The 18,634-nt window shown below is 31.9% G+C and overlaps 4 protein-coding genes across 10 annotated transcripts in view; 3 read left to right on the forward strand and 1 right to left on the reverse strand.

The window, feature by feature from the left end:
- Positions 1-5,077, forward strand: part of spri (Src homology 2 domain-containing protein sprint) — a 178,987-nt gene extending 173,910 nt beyond the window's left edge. For all 6 annotated transcript variants that reach the window (XM_085198827.1, XM_085198826.1, XM_085198825.1 and 3 more), the window contains 4 exons: positions 239-370; positions 765-989; positions 1,409-1,619; positions 1,882-5,077. In XM_085198827.1, the coding sequence (XP_085054953.1) occupies positions 239-370; positions 765-989; positions 1,409-1,619; positions 1,882-2,015 (702 nt within the window). In that variant the 3' untranslated portion in view covers positions 2,016-5,077. The remainder of the gene's footprint in view (positions 1-238; positions 371-764; positions 990-1,408; positions 1,620-1,881) is intronic.
- Positions 5,078-5,786: 709 nt separating this feature from the next.
- Positions 5,787-8,283, forward strand: LOC146530951 (uncharacterized). Its single transcript, XM_085199524.1, has 6 exons — positions 5,787-5,947; positions 6,351-6,521; positions 6,637-6,778; positions 6,911-7,089; positions 7,293-7,426; positions 8,034-8,283. The coding sequence occupies exons 1-6, from the start codon at positions 5,789-5,791 to the stop codon at positions 8,281-8,283; spliced, it is 1,035 nt and encodes a 344-aa protein (XP_085055650.1). The 5' UTR covers positions 5,787-5,788.
- Positions 8,284-8,793: 510 nt separating this feature from the next.
- Positions 8,794-13,131, forward strand: LOC146530952 (GILT-like protein 1). 2 transcript variants are annotated; one of them, XM_085199404.1, is made up of 5 exons: positions 8,794-8,985; positions 11,374-11,505; positions 11,950-12,123; positions 12,300-12,440; positions 12,956-13,131. In XM_085199404.1, the coding sequence occupies exons 1-5, from the start codon at positions 8,971-8,973 to the stop codon at positions 13,088-13,090; spliced, it is 597 nt and encodes a 198-aa protein (XP_085055530.1). In that variant the 5' UTR covers positions 8,794-8,970; the 3' UTR covers positions 13,091-13,131. The 2 variants fall into 2 exon arrangements, with proteins under 2 accessions (XP_085055530.1, XP_085055529.1); XM_085199403.1 differs by lacking the exon at positions 8,794-8,985 and adding an exon at positions 9,877-10,136.
- Positions 13,132-13,414: 283 nt separating this feature from the next.
- On the reverse strand, positions 13,415-18,481 carry LOC146530953 (CLIP domain-containing serine protease B4-like). The gene is made up of 9 exons (XM_085199402.1): positions 18,266-18,481; positions 16,938-16,990; positions 16,626-16,714; positions 16,219-16,406; positions 15,695-15,803; positions 14,908-15,089; positions 14,385-14,485; positions 14,058-14,240; positions 13,415-13,601 (listed from the first exon to the last, which is right to left on the reverse strand). Exons 1-9 carry the CDS (start codon positions 18,330-18,332, stop codon positions 13,491-13,493), a joined length of 1,083 nt encoding a protein of 360 aa, XP_085055528.1. The 5' UTR covers positions 18,333-18,481; the 3' UTR covers positions 13,415-13,490.
- Between the last annotated feature and the right edge of the window lie 153 nt (positions 18,482-18,634).

An 18,634-nucleotide genomic window follows, 5' to 3' on the forward strand; every position in this document is an offset into this window, starting at 1 on the left:
TCCTATTAGTTAAATCAGGATAGTTCGATTATCCGAACACCCAGAATCCCTAGTTAGTTCGGATAATTGACGCTCTACTGTATTTTTTTATGATTTTCCTTTATTTATACTTGCTATAAACAAAAAAGGTTTTATTATTTGAAGCTCGTTTAAAGAGAACTGCTATTCTTGAATATTTTATACCTGTCACTGATATAAGAGTGTATATTTTATAATAATTTATACTGTGTCCCATCAGGAATCCACAAAAGTACCATCTTCAGCAGTATTGGCAGTGATCTCGAAACATTTTCTGAAGATGCAAGAAGCAGATTCCCCATTGGATAAACTTGAGAATCTCCTCGCTGCTATTTCAGTTATGTTTAATGCGGTGAGTTAAATTAAAATTGATATTTTTGCTATAGTCAATAGCAAAATTCGCTGACTTGGTGCCATCGTGACGCAGTAGAACAGAATCGGATTCTTAACTTGGTGGTTGTGGATTTTTTTAGGCAAACTGTGTGAACCCCAACTCTCTGTATCTAGCATTAATAACTAAGAGTTAATATCGTGAAACTGTAAAAGCTTTTGTAGTGTCGTACATAGTTTTATCGATTCAATGTTTGTTTCTTATACATTGATATTTTTAATAATGGTTTTATTTAGGAAGTTTTGTAATATTTAGATTATTTTCAACTTAATAAATATTTAGGTTTCTAGCATGTAATCTTTCTCTTTATATATATTCTAATCCAGAGAATAATCATTTCAATATCAACACATAGATACGTGGAGAGCGTACTCTAGGCGCTGACGACCTACTCCCAGTCCTCGCGTGGACGGTAGCCCGCTGTCGGCTCGTCTGCGCAGAGCTGGAGGCGGAACTGATGGCGGGGCTGTTACCGGCGGCGCTACTGGCGGGTGAAGGCGGGTACTACTTGACGGCGTTGTTCTCCGCCGTCGCCGTGTTGAAGAGATTAGCGCCGGAAGCTGGACCTGATAGTTTGCCTGTGAGTTGTTTGGTTTATTTACAAGATTTTTTTGGTGATTATAGCAGAAAAAAGTATATTATCGAAGCCGTCGTGGTGGTGGCGTGTGGCTGCAAACGCAGCGACAATGGGTTTGATTACCACTTGATGAAATTAATTTTATTTATTTTTTCCTTGTTTGAACTTTGTGTTAAGACACTTCCCGTTGATTTTTTTGAAGCTAGTAGTATAGTGGTAGTGTCAAAGATAAAGTGATTGTGATGAGTTCAAATCTTTTTGGTAGACAAAGGTCATCATTGAATTCTATTACTCAACACACATACCTCGAATTAGAGGGATGCATGAGGAACAGAGTATCTTAACAAAGAATATTCCGTTTATACTGTAATGCAGGAAAAACGTAAAACTGCTTTTTAAACAAGACATATTTCCCTGCACAGTGGCGTCGCGGCTCATCCGAGTCGAGCCGAGAGTGCAGCGTGGCGGTGGTGCGCGTGGCGCTCCCTGACGAGTGCCGCGGCTCCATCCGGCGCGTGGCGCTGCCGTGCCGGCCCGGAGCGCGCGCCCGCGACCTGTGCCGCGCGCTCGCGCACGCCGCCGCCATCACAAACCCGCAGGACTACGCGCTCTTCGCGCTGCACGACGGACAAGGTGAATAAATACTATTACTTGATCAATAGCATCGAGGCAAGCAATAACCGCAGAGGTTGTGGGTTCATCGCTCAAGGAAATAAATTATTTTATATTTTCATTTCCACGCTTTAATAACAAGACAAAGCGTGGCGTTGAGTACAACCATTCAACTCGCAGTGTCTCTATAATTCGGCAAAAAATGGGGAACAGAGTGTCTTTACACTATATCCCCTACTATATGCAGGATAAAGCTTGTAACCAAAAATCCATTTTGTTACAGAAACAATGTTAAACGAAAACGATTGTCCGCAAGAAGTAATGTCAGAGAAGAGTGGACAGAACTTCATACTGGCCTACAAGAGGATAGATGCCAAAATCGCTTGGCCGCAACAAGCACTACTGTCCTACCCCTAATTAATGGGCGTGTCAAGTAATCTCAATATTTAACCGAAAAGATAAATCCAGTAATATTTGTATGAAACATAGGTTGTTCAACTGCTCATTTAAAACACCTAATCTCAGAAAATATATTTTTGTCATCTTAAAGTGATATTTTCTATAATATAACCCGATAATAATCTACATAATATAGTTAAGTATCGCGCAGTATTTTTAAAGCCTTGCTATATTGCTTCATACTTGCGTACTAAAATGTTTTTCACGTAGCTTTTTTACCCCGTTAGTGTAGTTTTTATAATCTCGACTGATAAATCCCTTTTTTTAGACGTTTTGTACATTTCCATAGCATACGTATAATTGATTTTTGCGTGTTTTTAGTTTTATTCGATAATATAATATAAGTTTAACCGAAAGCTGCCTTCAAAAGTCGGCTATGTATTCGGGTGTATGTATGTATATGTTCCTAAATTACAGTGTACCCTGAATGAACTCACCAAAACGTTGTTTTTAGTTTTAAATTTTAGTACATATATCTAAAAGTTTTTCTAGTTCTAAATTTCATTGGATTATGTATTCTTAATTCTTATATAAACGCTAACTTGTTTATTGAACTGTGATGTAATTTGTATTAGTAATGTAAGACTTGTATTAATTTTGTATATTCGTAGAGGATTTTCTTAATATAATTTATTTATATCTAGTTTAAGATGTACGTCTCAGTGTTAAAGGACTGATGAATAAATTTTGGCGGTTTTCAATCGGCCTATGGTTATGAACTTTTGGGTACTTTACTCTAATATCGATTTTCGCGTTTTTTTAAATCAATAATTAAATCGATGTCAAAATGTTACTATCAAAAAAAATCATGATAAAAACGATTAATCCAATCAAAAGTTACAGCTAATATTTATTCATCATTAGAAAAACATATTACTATATGGCGACATTTTGGAAATTCGATTTTTAAAATGAAATGATAGAGATACCCTTAGCGCGCACTGGTGACTTTTGTCACGGTGACAATAATTTTTTTGTCACTGACATGTCACCATACTTTTCGCGACTGCGCGCACTTGCGATGACAGTGACGTCACTTTTTACATTTGATAAAATGGATCTCGAAGAGATGGTTGTCTGTGCACTTATATTAAGAAATAGAAAAAAAAGCAAATGTAGAAAATATTGGCTTTCAACTTTTCATTTGTCATAGAGCAATGGCCTCAACTCAATTTCGTCAATCAGTATTGTCATTGTCTATTTTATTTTCATGAAAACACACGTTTTGCCTTGGTGATGAACTTGACGCCATTCTTGAAATAAAAATTCGGTGCTGCAATGCAATATGCTGTTGTTTCATGTTTATGCGGAAGACGACTAGTATGGAAACCGCAAGGGGGAGGTGACATTTAGTTGCTAATGCGCGCACGGGCATACAAATCTATGGACGCGGTGACAGTTGCGTCACCGGCGTGTTGCCGGCCTCCGCGGACAAAAAGTCACCCAATTGTCACGTATCCAAATGCGCGCACCTTCATTTAGTGTAATGTACACGGTGACAGTGACGCAACAGTCACGGTGACAAAAATCACTAGTGCGCGCTATACCATACATCTGTCATAATTTAATTAATTATCGATAATACAATTGATTATGAAAGTGATTATAGCACAAATTAGCACTTTTATCTGATTCTGATTCTTTATAATAATTATTGTTACTACTGTTAATCGATTTAGCTTCCTAATTAAATAATTCGTAATTTATATTTCCCACCAATAGCATAGCTTTTGCAGCCTCACTCGGAGAGATCAATTAAAATTTAACTAAAGTTAACAATAATTTAGTATTAGTTAAACAATATTTGACGTCTTTGAATGTGTCTTTTAATCTTTTCTTCATAACAATTATAATACTTTTAAGAAGCGTGCATAATGAATAGGATTATATTGCAGTATTTAACTTATTTAGTAATCTTTATAAGCCTATTAACTTACAATAACCACTTACAATAACCATAACCACGTTACGAATAGATTTCTATACGGTAATTAAATAGTTCGTAATTACGTTACCAAGTGATTTTCATATCTATATTTATTTGCATGAAGTAAATATTTAATAGATCGCTAAGCTTTTTACTATTATATAAGTAGCAATGACAGAAGTCAGTCTATCGTTTCATTATCAAATTATTTTAATTGCTCGAAAACATCTCAATGATAAAATGCGTCATATTAGAATATGTTTGAATGCATACAGTATTACTACGGATTATTTTGTAAACAAATAATATTTAGATAAAATTATTAAAATTAAATCAAATTGAAATTAAATCAGCTTCACACTGTATCCCGCACACAGCAGGGTAGGCAGAGGGAACCTAGTGTTAAGACACTCCGTTCTCCGCTTTCCGCCGAATTCTGGAGGCATTGCGTATTGCAGAACTCAACGCCGCGCTTAGCCTCGACATCAGGGCGAAGAAATGGAAATATAAATTTAAATAAATATTTCATCTCCTCAAGTGGGGATCGTACCCACAACCAGTCGGTTTTACAGTCAAACTCTGACTGGAAATTATAAAAAGTTGAAATAAATAAGTCTTTTTGAGTTGAGTCTTAGTTGACCTTCGCAATACTTCTCCTAAGACTCCCTTGGCACAGTGCGCGTCTGACTTTAAAGGCGATGGTCGTGGTTTCGATCCCTCTACGGAGGAATTAATCATTTTCGGCCGTTCAGTTCCATCATTCAAAACATCATTCCAGACGGAATATGAGAACTAAGTATTTTGATGATTCTCTTTGTCTACCTTACTTCAAATTAATTAATTGAATAAATTAACAACATCTTTTTGTAATATAAATAACCTTATTTTATTTTACTAATTCTTCTAGATCTGTAACTTATTTAAATAATATATCATTGATTGATTTTCTTCCAAATCGTAGTAATACTGAATGTCTAAGTACAGTTTTGTATTTATTGCAGTCTTGTATTTTAAAGTTAGCTAACACGTATATTGTGTTTTGATAACAATTACAGTCATTTGTGAAAATAAAATGAATTTTTACCAAACAAAATGTTGTATTTTTTTTCTGTGTTCAACCCTGTCGTGAATATGGTCGTCAATTCACATATTTAAATTACGTAATACAAAAATATTTATTTGAAATTACTATAGAAATATATTTATGTATTTACACTATATTGTGCACCATTTAATACCCACATTAGAAAAATAAAAATAAAACATTTGAAGCACAAAAGGCAGTCATATCGCTAATTAGCGATTTTGTTCAGACAACCTTTGAATTCGGACATTTATTTGGTAATAATAATTTTCTAAGAAAAAGTAATTACAAATACACTAAGTAGATGCTTATTAATTTTTTTTTTTCATCCATTTGAATTTCTTATAATTAGAACAAGCGAAAACAACTTTAATACTATATGTAGGTAATTGTGGCAAAATTAAGTAATTATTATTTGATCTTGAACTAACAAATATAAAAATTTCGTCGAAATTATTATTATTTGTTATTAACGGTAATTGCCTTGACTTGAGTCAACACTAAATTTAATCAATAGAATTGCCAAAGTGAGCGCGTCCTAAGAATCCATTATTAATATGGTGGTAGCCATAACTACAACTCTTGGAACATTAATTTGAAAATAAACTTCGATAATCCCAGAAGTTCATAGTAATTTTGTATTATCCTATTCAACTATCCATCTATATACTTAAAAATAAGTTGATCTAATACAGCTAATTAAAAAGTATCTAAATAACTATGGATAACATGCAAGCATCATATCCAAAAAAACTACCCCCTACGCACTGGGATCCAGTGCGAATAAATTACCCTGTAAAAAAATTCCCTGGAACAGATAAATCTAGTGAAAATATTGGTCGAATATGGAGACCACCGCCTGAAGTGTTAAAGGGAAATGTAAGTTAGTATCATTTAAATATTTATATTTATTCAATTTAAATATTAGGTTCAATGTAATGTATTGTGGGACAAAGATTCCCCATTTTCATTTCATTTGGGAAACGGAGTGTCTTAACAATAGGTTCCCTCTTCCCTTGCTATATTCTGGATACAATTGAGGATAAAAAACACATACTAACACATATATAGTTCAGGGTTAGGAATTGTTAGAAAACAATAAGTGAATCATGCTTCTGTAATTTTCAATAACCCCATACACTCATGTGGAAGATACGATGTCGCTGTTCAACCACTGTTTTATCAAGGTCCTTTTAAAAATTACCTTATGTTTTTATTAGAAAAAAAAATACGAATAAATGCAAAATATAATTACTTATTTTTGATTTTATTATTTAAACAGAAAACACAATGTACTGAAGAAAAACAGTACATCAGAGATTTTAATATAACCAATGGATTATCACGATCGCAAACAACCCTGGACTACAGATACAAAATACCTGAAACATTTCGTTTTAATAAGCATACCTCTTGCAATGATAACAAATACATTTACCCATCGAGTAAAAAGGTAGGTACAGTATATTAGTACAAACAATAAAAAATATAGATTTTCACACTTTTAAATATTTGCCTAATATTTTTATGACACTCGGAGTAAAATAGGATTTAAAAATATAATGTAGCTTTCAGATAGAACACCAGCGTCCTCGGCACACGGAACTACCGAGATGAAAAGTGCGTTTACAGAGCCTATTTTATATTCTAGATTAATCTCTGATAAAGACCAGTTTAAGCATCCCGCTTCGTTGCTCTTATATCCTGTAAGTTACTGAGTTATTATAATTCTTAGTTTAGTTAGGAAATAAGTTAACAACAGTTTGTCTCTGAGAAAATCGTTTTTCAAATTTTACAATTATCATTAAAATGTATATATTAAATGAATTTAGCCAGAAATAGAACCCCTATATAACGAAATAGAGCCATTATACACTACGCATGAAGGATTTGAAAAGCATTTGGATCCATATCTATCAACAAATAGACTACACCATCGGCCATTCACTAGTGAACAGCTAAGTCGTCCGACGAATACGAAGGATATTCTTACGTATTACACGTACTCTAACACGCCTTGGGTAAGTGTTGCCACTATATTATATTTATTTTTTTCAAGGCATAAAATAATAGCTACATAAATATCTATGACTTTTAACATATATTATGTTGGTATTATTTTTATAAAATGGAGACCAATAGTAGTTTAGTTAGTTTAAATTTTTTTCATAATAATATTATCATTTTTTTTTAATATACATTAAGCATTCATAATACTGCATAGGTACGATCTCCCAAACCAAATATCGACGAGTGGCAATTACCATTGAGCAAGAATAAATCTATGTACGATAGAGAAAAATTTAAGAGTGAATTTCGAGAAATAAGATCACATAATAAGTCGAGCTGGGTGCCCAGGCAAGTATTTATTTTATTAAAATATTTTAAGTACAGCGTCACGCCGTGCCCCCATAGAGCAGGGTAGGCAGAGGTTGCTTGTTAAGACTCCGTTCTTCACTTTCCGCCAAATTTTTCGAGGTATTGTGTATCTAGTGCTGGAATTCAACACCCAGCTCATGCCTTAGCGCCAGAGCGAAGAAATGAAAAAAAAAATGAATAAATAGGATTATTTATTCATTTTTTTTCGAGTGGGGGTTGAACCCACACAGCCTACACTGTTGTGCCCCTTCGCCGACAGCCTCTCTCCTTCTTTTATTAAAATAAATATAAATGAAATTATATATTAATATTTTCATTATCCATTACCTGTCACTGTCAATCAATGATTGCATCTAAGAGATACAACGTGACATTGGCGAAGTGAATAGTGCTCAACTGGCACGCTCGAAGCGCCATAAATAAAGAACCGAACCTGCATCTAAGAGTAGTTCAATATATTGTAGCAGTTGCGGGAGTTCACTATTTAAAGATCTACTCTTTTCCAAAAAAAAATTACAATCTATTGTCCAGACGAGCGAAATATTATAAATAAATTTAAATTCATTGGTTATTAAATTTATCTTAGGGCTCTCCTCACAGAAGCTAGAGACAAATATTGTCCACCATATTCACGTCCAGAGTCCCAAATTCAAAACAACGAAGAGAAAATCAAATCGTACTATCAAAAGATGACAGCAAAATTACAAACTAATATTCCGCAACAAAATTCATCTATGAAGGTTTTGTATAACACAGAAAATTCTCAGTGTGGTTCAAGGAAGCCCATATGTTCTGTAATGGACCAGTTTACTCAAAAAAATATAAGAAATGAATAAAATTTAGATTTAGAATTTAGAAAATAATTGGTCGGAATAAATTAATTGGTCAACAACTTTATATTAATTTTTTTTTCATATTTTGTATTTTTTTACTTCCTTACGTTTTAATTAATGTATATAATAAATAAATATATAATTATATTTCATTCGTCAGTTCTCTAAAATGTATTCATTGTGTATATTTAATTTGATAAGTGTAGCAAATTATTTAAATAAATATACTTACAATTGTAATTTTTAAGTTTTTCAATTTTACTTATCTCGCCAACGTAAAAATATTATTTTTGTTATATATGTTTTCGTTTATAAAATTGAATTAAAAATTATATTTTATTCAAAAGAAAAGAAATTTTCAAATATGCTAATTAGTATAAAATATTTTTAATCAGTAAAATATGAGAAAAAATATTCAGTTCAGTTCTTTAGTTAAGGAATTGGAAAAAAAAAAACGACGACAAATACTAAAAATATATAATAATCTGTGCAACATAAATGACGTTTACAATATAAACAAACAATGCGATCAAAAATTAAATGGAAATAGTTTACTTTTTAATTGTATTGTTTATTATAGCGTATATAATTTACTTACTTCAACCGTATTGGATGGTTATCATTGGCTTTGCTTTTGTGTACGCATTGTACAGCCAAATTATGATGATTTTCTAACTGAAATCGAAAGACATGAAAATTGACGGGGTAAGTTTATTTATATATATTAAAATATTTATTGGTGAAAACAATAAAAGGTTTAATTTATTTACTTGTATTAAAATCTCTATTTATATTTCTACTTTCACTACAATCATTCTAATATTTAGTAAATACCACAATTTGGCTCTACTAAAAACCATGTAAGTTTGTTGAACGCGAGTGTCTATTTATCTAATTTTGGCATATTGAATTATAAGTGATAATTATTTTGTTTGCACGATTTATTGAGTAGGAAATCAAGGTAATACATTTGTTCCTAATGTAGGTATTTGGCGCTATATTACTTGTTATAATTTTATTATAAACTGCCTTACTTTGATCTAAGACTAAGATATTTATTTTCGGCGAAACAGGTTTACAGTTCTTAATTCATCATTAATTCTTACTATTATATTTATGATTCTTTTAGTTTAATATAATTTAGCACCACGCTGTCCATCCGCATGCATCCAGCATATAACAAGGTTAGGCAGAGGGAACTTGAGAACCTAGTTTACAAGACTCTCCGTTCCCATTAAGAATTCCGTCGCACACTTTCCACCGAACTCGCCTCATGCCTCCAGGCATTGCGTAATGAGTGACGGAACCTAACGCCGCTCTTTATCTTGTTACCAGAGGGTAAAATGAAAATAAATATAATATAATAAATATATTATTTCTTCGAATGGGAATCGAAACCACAACCCGTCGCATCTACAGTCGCAAGCTTCTACCCTCGCGACTGACCTCAAAATATAAAACATTGTAATTTAAAAGGAAATCAGTCCTTTATTTGTTCCCTTATAACCCAATTTAAGGTTCTACAATAAATGTAATAACTTTGTGTCAATGTCGAACATTTATTTTTACAATAAATACTTTTTAGTACATGTATAGATAGATACAAACAATCGTAGCTACCGACCGAGCGCACGCAACAACACTCGCTGTAATAGTATTATACACACGTGTGTACATATTAAGCGTAAAATAAATAAAATATAGATGATTTTAACAATATATGTATTAATTTATTGAAATTGTTTATTTTTTTTCTCATTAATGTAGAGAAACGTGTCGGCAATATGTTTTTAAAATTGCATTTTTTATTATTATTAGTTATAGTTCATCAATTCAGCTATGCTGTGCAACAAAAGGTAAGCTATTAATTTATTTTAATGTATATATGCAGTATATTTAAGGCTAATGCTTAAGGAAAAAAAACATAGAATTTATTTTAAATTATGATCTAAATTTAATGTTCCAGTTATTTATATGCCTGAAAATTATTAATTATATAAATGAAATAATAATAATGATGATATTACTTATTGATCGACATACCTAGTAGTCTAATAGTTTAGTAATATTTTTTTTATTATAATCTCCAATAAGCGTTTTAAAAGTGTCGAGCGTCATTACTTTGGGTAATAGCCATGACAATGCCACTGGTGTGAAAACGAGTCCGTGAATTATTTGAATTATCTGTGAAGGTTTAAAATTTTACATATTTCATCAATGTGACCCGCCAAGGTGCACTTGAGACGAACCTGCTACTCGTATTATATATACTCGTATTATATTAAGTTATTATGCTCCTTTCGTTATACAGTTTCATGTATATTATGTTTAAATTTTAGTATTTTTAATATTTTCTATTTCAATTTCAAATTATATTTTGCGATAATTTGTCCCTAGGTTTGTGACGTAAGTAGATGAAAAGCTTGAAGAAATAAGAATATTGCTTGAAATAGTTAACAATTATTCGAAGATGATGAATATAATATAATTTCTGAATAAATGACACTTTTTTTTGGTTTTTCTACAGTCAAGTCTTTGGAATTAAAATGTGGAATGGAAATTGTGTTTAAATAAACAAAATGATTACTATATATTTAACTCAAATTAGAAATATTACTATATAATATATCAATAAGCCTAAGATCTAAATGTGTACTAATACATATTTAATAAAGTCCACTTCAATGTCGAAATTAGTGGTTTAGTCCCTCTGGCGAGGTCGATACGCGTATGTGGTCGTTTAGAAAAGTGGAGCAGTAAAAGTTGTCCTGGCACTTATATAATATAACAATATTGTATATATTATTGTATGACATAATTAGGATTTTAAAGAATGTAAAACTGGTACTGGTACTATAAATATTCGATTTCGGAGATGAAAATGGCGCTTTCGTTTTTGTTTTATCGCTTTCTTTAAACGATCACTTATATTGTTTAGGAACTTGTCTTAAGGAAAAAGGGTTAAAAAATAATAAAACTTTTTACTAAAATAAAAAAATTACCACTTTAGGCTAGTATTTAACGTAGCACACTTTCCGTTAAATTAATTTAAACGTTATATTCATATAAACATTTACTTTGCATTTTTTTTAGTTATTACTCACCATTTACTACGAGAGTCAATGTCCGGACAGTAAGACTTTTATATTGAAGCAGCTGCAACCAGCTTTACATCTACTCCATCAATATTTGAGATTAAAATTAGTGCCTTTTGGGAAATCCAAAGTAAGAATCCAGTCTTTTGTTTACTTTAGATTTGATGTATTTTTTTTAATCTGGCAATATGTATGCCGAAAGATTCATCACATAGACTCAGGAAATAAGCAATTTACTATGTTTTATATATATATATATATATATATATATATAGAAAGATTCATCACATAGACTCAGGAAATAAGCAATTTACTATGTTTTATATATATATATATATATATATATATAAAACATAGTAAATTGCTTATTTCCTGAGTCTATGTGATGAATCTTTCTTTATATATATATATATATATATATATATATATATATATATATATATATATATATATATATAAGCGTTGGCTAACAATATCTGTGATATAAGAATGAAACAACATCACCTGAGAAATTTAGCTAAATCGAATTCTTTTAATCAGGCAATTTTTCACTGCAATTTGAAAAATATTTCAGAGTATAAACTATGGTGATGATGGTTTTGAATGTCAACACGGTCCGGCTGAATGCATGGGCAACATGGTGCAAGACTGCAGCTTGCATCATCTAAAGGCACAGAGTGATAAAAAGAAGTTGGCTTATGTCGCCTGTGAGATGGAGATCGAGGCTGGTGCTAAGGGACAATTTGATGTAATTTTGTATATAAAATATTTATTGTATTTTTTAAATCTAGGAAGAACTTTAGGTTTTTAAATAGTTTTATAATTCAGTTTTACATAATAATTATTAACTACTAATATTATTACATAATATTAGTAGTTTCTTCGAATGTATTTTAAATATTTTTTGCATTTTTTGAATTACAGTGCATAGAAAAAGCGAAACTTTCAAGTGAAGTTATTGAAAAATGTGTCACATTGGGAGAAGGAACGGTACTACAGTTGGAATCAGAGTACTATACCAGTTTAGTGAGTCCAAAGTTCGTGCCTACCCTCACTATTAATGGGGTGAGTAACCATAAGCAAATTATTTTTACTGAAGGAATTTTGTAATAGGAAATACCTGCGATTTTTCTCAGGTAGTTAGTCTCAAATATTTACATTTAACCCTCGTTTTATTTAGTTAAATTCCTCGTTTTATTTAGTTTTGTTTAGTTTAAAATTGGACCTAAGTTAGATATAGCCATGCCCGTAATTTAGCTGGTCTTTGTGATAAAATAGCTTTTCTAGGAAATGCATTTTCATCACAAAAACTGTTTAACAAACTTTTGCATGTCGCAAAGAATTGGTCGAAATGTAAGATATGTTTTTTTTTAATTGAATATATATAAGACAATTTGATCGAGAAGTTGCCTTTTTATTTATTTATACAGATTTGATATAAAAAAAAAACAAAATGAAAGTTCATTAATGATTTTAATTTTAGGCATTATCGTCACTCAATCTTTAAAAGTGATAGCCACGAATTCTAAAAATAATTTATTCAATGATATATTACTATATATCTCATAATACTTTTACAGGTATTTGATCAAGAAATCCAAGACTACGCTCAAGAAGATTTAATAGGGACTCTTTGCTCTATACTTACAGTAACGCCGCCCTGCGCACGCTACTATAATTACTTGGCCTTGCAAAATCTTATGAATACAAATTAATTAAATTTCTTTGTTTATTATTAAATAATATGTAAACTGCATCTCTTTTATTGAAATATTACAAACTAAACTGTGAATACAAATAATGTTAATAAAATTTACAGGATAGGCAGAGAGAACTTACACTACAAGGGAAAGTGGACAACAGTGTTTGTACATTCTCTGCCTGAATTTCGAATATTGTAAACTTGCGAGAACATGGGAAAAAAATAATTCAATCCCCTAATGGGAACTGGACCAACTACCCTTGCGTTTATAGTCAGATGACGTGTTGCTGCACCACTGTAGCCTCTATTTAGCAATTAATTAATTAACAAAATAATCTTTAAGGCATATAATAAAATATGTTTATTAAATTAAAATTGCACTGTCATATAATTACAAGTAAATCTTCATAGAATTACGATGGCATGTTTTCAACTATCCACTTGTTGTAATGCGCGATACTCGTATACACACTGGGGATCCCCTCGCTGCCACAATTTTCAGAGCCAAACGATACTATGCCGATCTGAAAAAAAAAATACTGAGGTGATATAATAAAATACAGCTAAGCTATTATTATAATAACATTGTTTAGATAAGGCATAGTAAAAATATGATTTTTCTGTACCTAATTGCTTTTGAAAACGTTTTCACAAGAGCCAAATTTAAAGAATCGTGTATTGGAAATGTAAACTGTCTTTATTGTCTCTATTATAGTGAACTATCACTATATCAATTTAAACTCGGTAAAATATAGCGATTTTACTCTATAAATTTTGTTCTAAAATAATTAATTTGAGCGGGCCAATTGAGCACTTATCACTTCGCGTCGCTCGAGATGTAGTTAAAATACTACCTTCAAATATTACATATATGAAAAACATGCTTCTGGCAATTCAAATTTAACCAAAAGGTTTTTAATTGGAAATATAAAAAAATAACATTAAATAAGACTTATAATTTCAACCTAGTCTAGTAGTACCTGAAAATATTGTCCATCCTTGTTTAGTATAAGAGGAGCTCCACCGAAGCCAGAGCAGGCATCCTTCCCTTCTTCTCCTCCAGCACAAAGCTGGCTTTCATTTATCGGCACTGATTCTCCAAATATACGTTCACATGTCTCTAACGATACTAGCGGAACGTCCAGTTGCTGCTGTCGACCGATCTGAAGTTAATATATTTAACAAAAATGATATATCAATATGGTAGTGTATTAACAAATATAATTATATTTATAGGTATTTTATAAGCCTATAAAAAAGAAGTTTTTGTTCATAATACTTATATAGAAAAAGAAGAATTTGCATACTAAATTATTTTGCCCAGACAGTTTCCCCCACCCGACCAGCGAAGCGCGCTCGTGGATCACCACTTCCGGTCTGTCGTTCAAGCAGATCGGCGCGGCTGTCACTGAAATAAAAGCGTTAGTGATCTAATTCTCTGATATGATGATGATGGTTGCTCATAGAGAGGCCTTGAACAAGGATGATACAGCGAGTAATAGATGATTTCAATGTCATTTATAATTATGTGAACAATATAGTTGTGTTATTGATTTAAAATGTCATATATATACGAGACTTTTTAATGTTGATATTTTTTTTATTTCTTCAATATTTTCAGGCCTAAGCCCTTTTATGTATAACCAATTAATATAAAATGTAATTTACTGACACAGGTAATAATACTTGCTTTTAAAACAATTATTGCCGGGACAACGAGCAAAACTAGATTAAAATAAATTAATATTTTTTTTTAAACGTAGGTCATATACCTACGTTTAAAAAAATAAGCCAATAAGACTATAACAACAAATATAACAAAAATATTACCAGAAAATTTAATATCCTCTTTCAAAACGATCATAGCGATGTCATGACGGAAAATCTTCTGTTCGTATCCTGGGTGGACGATCACCGTCTCCACCTTGATGGCCTGCGTGGGCGGCGCGCAGAAGAACTCATTGCAATCGGGACTACGGCTTATATCCCATTCGCCTATTACTACTGTTGATCTGGAATTTAAGAAAAAAATTTATATACTTTGAAAAATCTATAAAATAAAATTGAAAAAAACAATTATAATAAGTATCTACTATATAAATCTGGCAAAGCGCGGCGTTGAGCTCCACCACTCAACACGTAATGGCTCCGGAATTTAGTGCAAAATGGGGAACAAGGGATCTTTACACTAGGTTCCCTCTGCCTACCCTGCTGCGTGTTGGATGCAACATGAAACTGATTTTTACATCTTAAATATTAAAGCAACAAAATAAGTTACACATATTCCTAACTGGTGACAGATACAACAATTTATAAAATAATATTTTGAGGCCGTCATGACGCAGTGGCATAAGCGTATGATGGTGAACGCGACGGTTGTGAATTCGATTCCTATTTGAGGGAAGGAATTATTATTTATTAAAAGTTTATTTCTTAGCTCTGGTAACATGTCAAAAGCTTGGTGCCCCCACTCAATACGAAATACCTGAAAAAACGTGGGGAACCTAGTGTTAAAACACTACGTTCTTTCTGTCTACCCTGCTATTTACTGGATACAGCGTGAACCAAACCAACCAAAAGGTTTTAGTACTTTAACTTTAAAATAAAATATACTCACAACTTATATCCTTCTTGTTTGGCTAAAGCACAATGGGCGGCTGTTAAAATAACTCGCTTAGACACGATAGAGCCACTGCAAGCGAATCGTACGTTGCCTGTCTCTTTATCTAAGAAAAGGTTTTAGACTTAATTATATCTGTATACCTAAGAGCTTTTAAAGTAATATATTTTAGTATTATTTAGTTTAATGTATAATGTAATTTTAGTAAGCAGTATCTAATTTGAATGAAAAGACTCGCACGTAAAATTATGGATAAGATCTAATATCTTTTTTTTCAGCTTCACTCTGTTTCCCGCATATATTAGGATAGGTAGAGGGAGCCTAGTGTTAAGACACTCCGTTCCCCACTTTCCGCCAAATTTTTGAGGCATTGCGTGTTAAGTGTGGTACTAGAGCGAAGAAATGAAAATGGTCGCGTTACAGTCAAGTTATTTTATATATTTAAGTTTTTATATGTAGGTACTTATAATACTTATTAAAAATGTTTAGACTAGTAAAATAACGAACTTATCAACACTTACTCGTGAAACCTATCCTCGCTACCCAGGGATGGGCCCCCAGATCTTCATATCCTATCCCCTGGACCATGCTCTTCCCACACTGAGGAGTGCCTGGCGCATAAACCTTGCCGCACTCACAAGATGGACAGCACACGTAGTCCTCGTTGTTCATGTTACCACAACTCAATGTGTTTAGTCGATGGAAGTACCTTCAAAATAAAGTGAAGAATTTATTTATAATATGGCAGCATATTTTCTGTGAAAGGAGGACGTTGCAATTCGCTTGTATTTTTTCTTATGTTGGTTAATTCGGAACTTTGGACTGGATGAACCGATTTTGATGATTTTTTTTATTTGAAAGCTTGCTTCCCGTGTGGTCCCATTACCTAGCGTAAAATATGAAAATTATACTTTTTTTTTATTCTTACCTATCCGAAGAGAAACACGAAAAATCCAATAGATCTTCTAATAATGGACATGAGCTGATTGGTACACATGACATATTGGCAGGGCATTTCTGAAATATACAAAACATAAATAAAAAAAAGTAATCAGTCTCTCGCTGTATCCCGCACTCAGGTTCTCTCAGGGACTCAGGTTTAGCAGAAGAAACCTAGTGTTAACTACACTCCGTTGTCCATTTTTCGTCAAATTCCGGAGGCTCGATATCATAGCGAAGAAATGAAAATAATTAAATATTTTATTTCCTAGGATTCTCTAAATAAACAATTGTTACTTACGTGAAAATTCAAATTTTCGACTCGGGGATCCATATCAAGGCTAAGTGATACTGCTGCAAATAACAAAAATAAAAAATATAATGTTATGTGGTCAGATGAATTAAGCTATGTAAGAGCAATTAAAAATAACTCATCTGTTTATAACTATCGATTTGCTCACGGCTTCACTCGGGAAATTATGAAAGTGTGTTTTTATATATACACTAGAGACTTAAACACGACTTCGCTTGTTTAATCTTATTTTTATATTATAGTCAAAAGATAAAATTTCCACTGCCTCTAAAAATATGTGTACAAAGTTTCATGATAATCGGTTAAGCAGCTTTTGGGTGCAAGCATTACAACACATGCTAAGAAAGAAAAGATAAAACCAAAACCAATTAAATATACCGTATATTATATTATATTATTAGTGATTTTACTTTTTGGAAAATACAAATAGTTAACGCAAACATCTATAAATAAGCTTTTTGTCATACAAATGACCTTGAAACTACAACATGCGGTGGAAATTATCGTAATTTCATTGAAATTACAATTATGTTTGCGCTGCACTCCCATTATAGAGCACATTGTTGGGTAATACTAAATGTAATAATTTCTAGTAAATTACATCAGATGAGATGCTCTATAATAATTAAAGGCTCATAAGGTTGTCGCGGTGCAGGTTGACATGCTTGTGACTGTATCACGACGGTTGCGGGATCGATTCTCGTTCGAGGGAATAAATTAATATTTATTTCCCCTCTGAAGCGATGAGTTCCCCCGATTAGCACCGCAATGCCTCGAAGATTTGACGGAAATTGATAAGAACGGCGTGTTTTAACTTTAGGTTCCCTCTGCCTTCCCTGCTATAAGCGGGTTACAGCGTATTTTTTTTAAAGTTTTTAATTTGCTTCAAAAGCTCTACTTATGTTAGTTATTATCTTTGATAATAAGCTTTTAGACATTTATATTTTGTTATTTATAAAGGTGTAGTGATAATATAATTCAATATCTTATATGTATGTTTTTTAAATATCTTCTTGTTCCTTCTTTTAAATTTTGCTGAATAAACCTTAGAGAACTTTAGTATATCATTTTTTTTTATTTTCTCTGTTTGTCTGTGCGCTTGTGCAGGCTAATCTCAGAAATATCAGGCTTAACTGATTTAATTGCATTTTGATATATTGAATTTTGGATGTTTTTTTTGAAATTATATTTTTAAATTTAAAACTTTAAATTTAATATATCATTCCTTTAAGCACTTTTGAAATATTACAAAAAAAAATGATACATACTTTAATACCTATTAATTAATTAATAAATAAACGAAAATTTTAACTCACTTCCAAATTGTCCTCTCACAGTTAAAATAAATATGAACACACAAAATAGTACTGAAAAAGTCGTCATTTTCACGTTTAACCACTATAATTTCATAACACAAACACACAAAAAACTAAAATTTCATGAAAAAAAAAATAAATAATCTAAAATAGTTATTATTTTTAATTTTAATTAAGAAAAAAATATAAAGTTAACAATAACACGCTGGTCACCATAGACCGACACCATGAGCACCACAGAAATGACACGCTACGTAGCCTCCGTTTCGACCGACGTGATGCAGGGAAGCTCAACATTTGGTACAAATTAGAAAATTATAACAATACAAGTATTATCACTATTTTGTCATTTATATTATGTCTAATATG

This window comes from Heliconius melpomene, chromosome 16, assembly GCF_056956725.1.
Source record: "Heliconius melpomene rosina isolate 202511_hmr_F chromosome 16, ASM5695672v1, whole genome shotgun sequence".
Taxonomy (NCBI): domain Eukaryota; kingdom Metazoa; phylum Arthropoda; class Insecta; order Lepidoptera; family Nymphalidae; genus Heliconius; species Heliconius melpomene.

Excerpts from the sequence above, each read along its gene's own strand:
- LOC146530951 (XM_085199524.1), top strand. The coding sequence starts at position 5,789 with ATGGATAACATGCAAGCATCATATCCAAAAAAACTACCCCCTACGCAC. Across the intron at positions 5,948-6,350 it reads CTGAAGTGTTAAAGGGAAAT|AAAACACAATGTACTGAAGA; the intron begins GTAAGTTAGTAT and ends TTATTTAAACAG. Across the intron at positions 6,522-6,636 it reads TTTACCCATCGAGTAAAAAG|CTTTCAGATAGAACACCAGC; the intron begins GTAGGTACAGTA and ends AATATAATGTAG.
- LOC146530952 (XM_085199403.1), top strand. The coding sequence starts at position 10,065 with ATGTTTTTAAAATTGCATTTTTTATTATTATTAGTTATAGTTCATCAA. Across the intron at positions 10,137-11,373 it reads GCTATGCTGTGCAACAAAAG|TTATTACTCACCATTTACTA; the intron begins GTAAGCTATTAA and ends CATTTTTTTTAG. Across the intron at positions 12,124-12,299 it reads GTGCTAAGGGACAATTTGAT|TGCATAGAAAAAGCGAAACT; the intron begins GTAATTTTGTAT and ends TTTGAATTACAG.
- LOC146530953 (XM_085199402.1), bottom strand. The coding sequence starts at position 18,332 with ATGACGACTTTTTCAGTACTATTTTGTGTGTTCATATTTATTTTAACT. Across the intron at positions 16,407-16,625 it reads TCGTGTTTCTCTTCGGATAG|GTACTTCCATCGACTAAACA; the intron begins GTAAGAATAAAA and ends TTTATTTTGAAG. Across the intron at positions 14,486-14,907 it reads AGAGGATATTAAATTTTCTG|TGACAGCCGCGCCGATCTGC; the intron begins GTAATATTTTTG and ends CTTTTATTTCAG.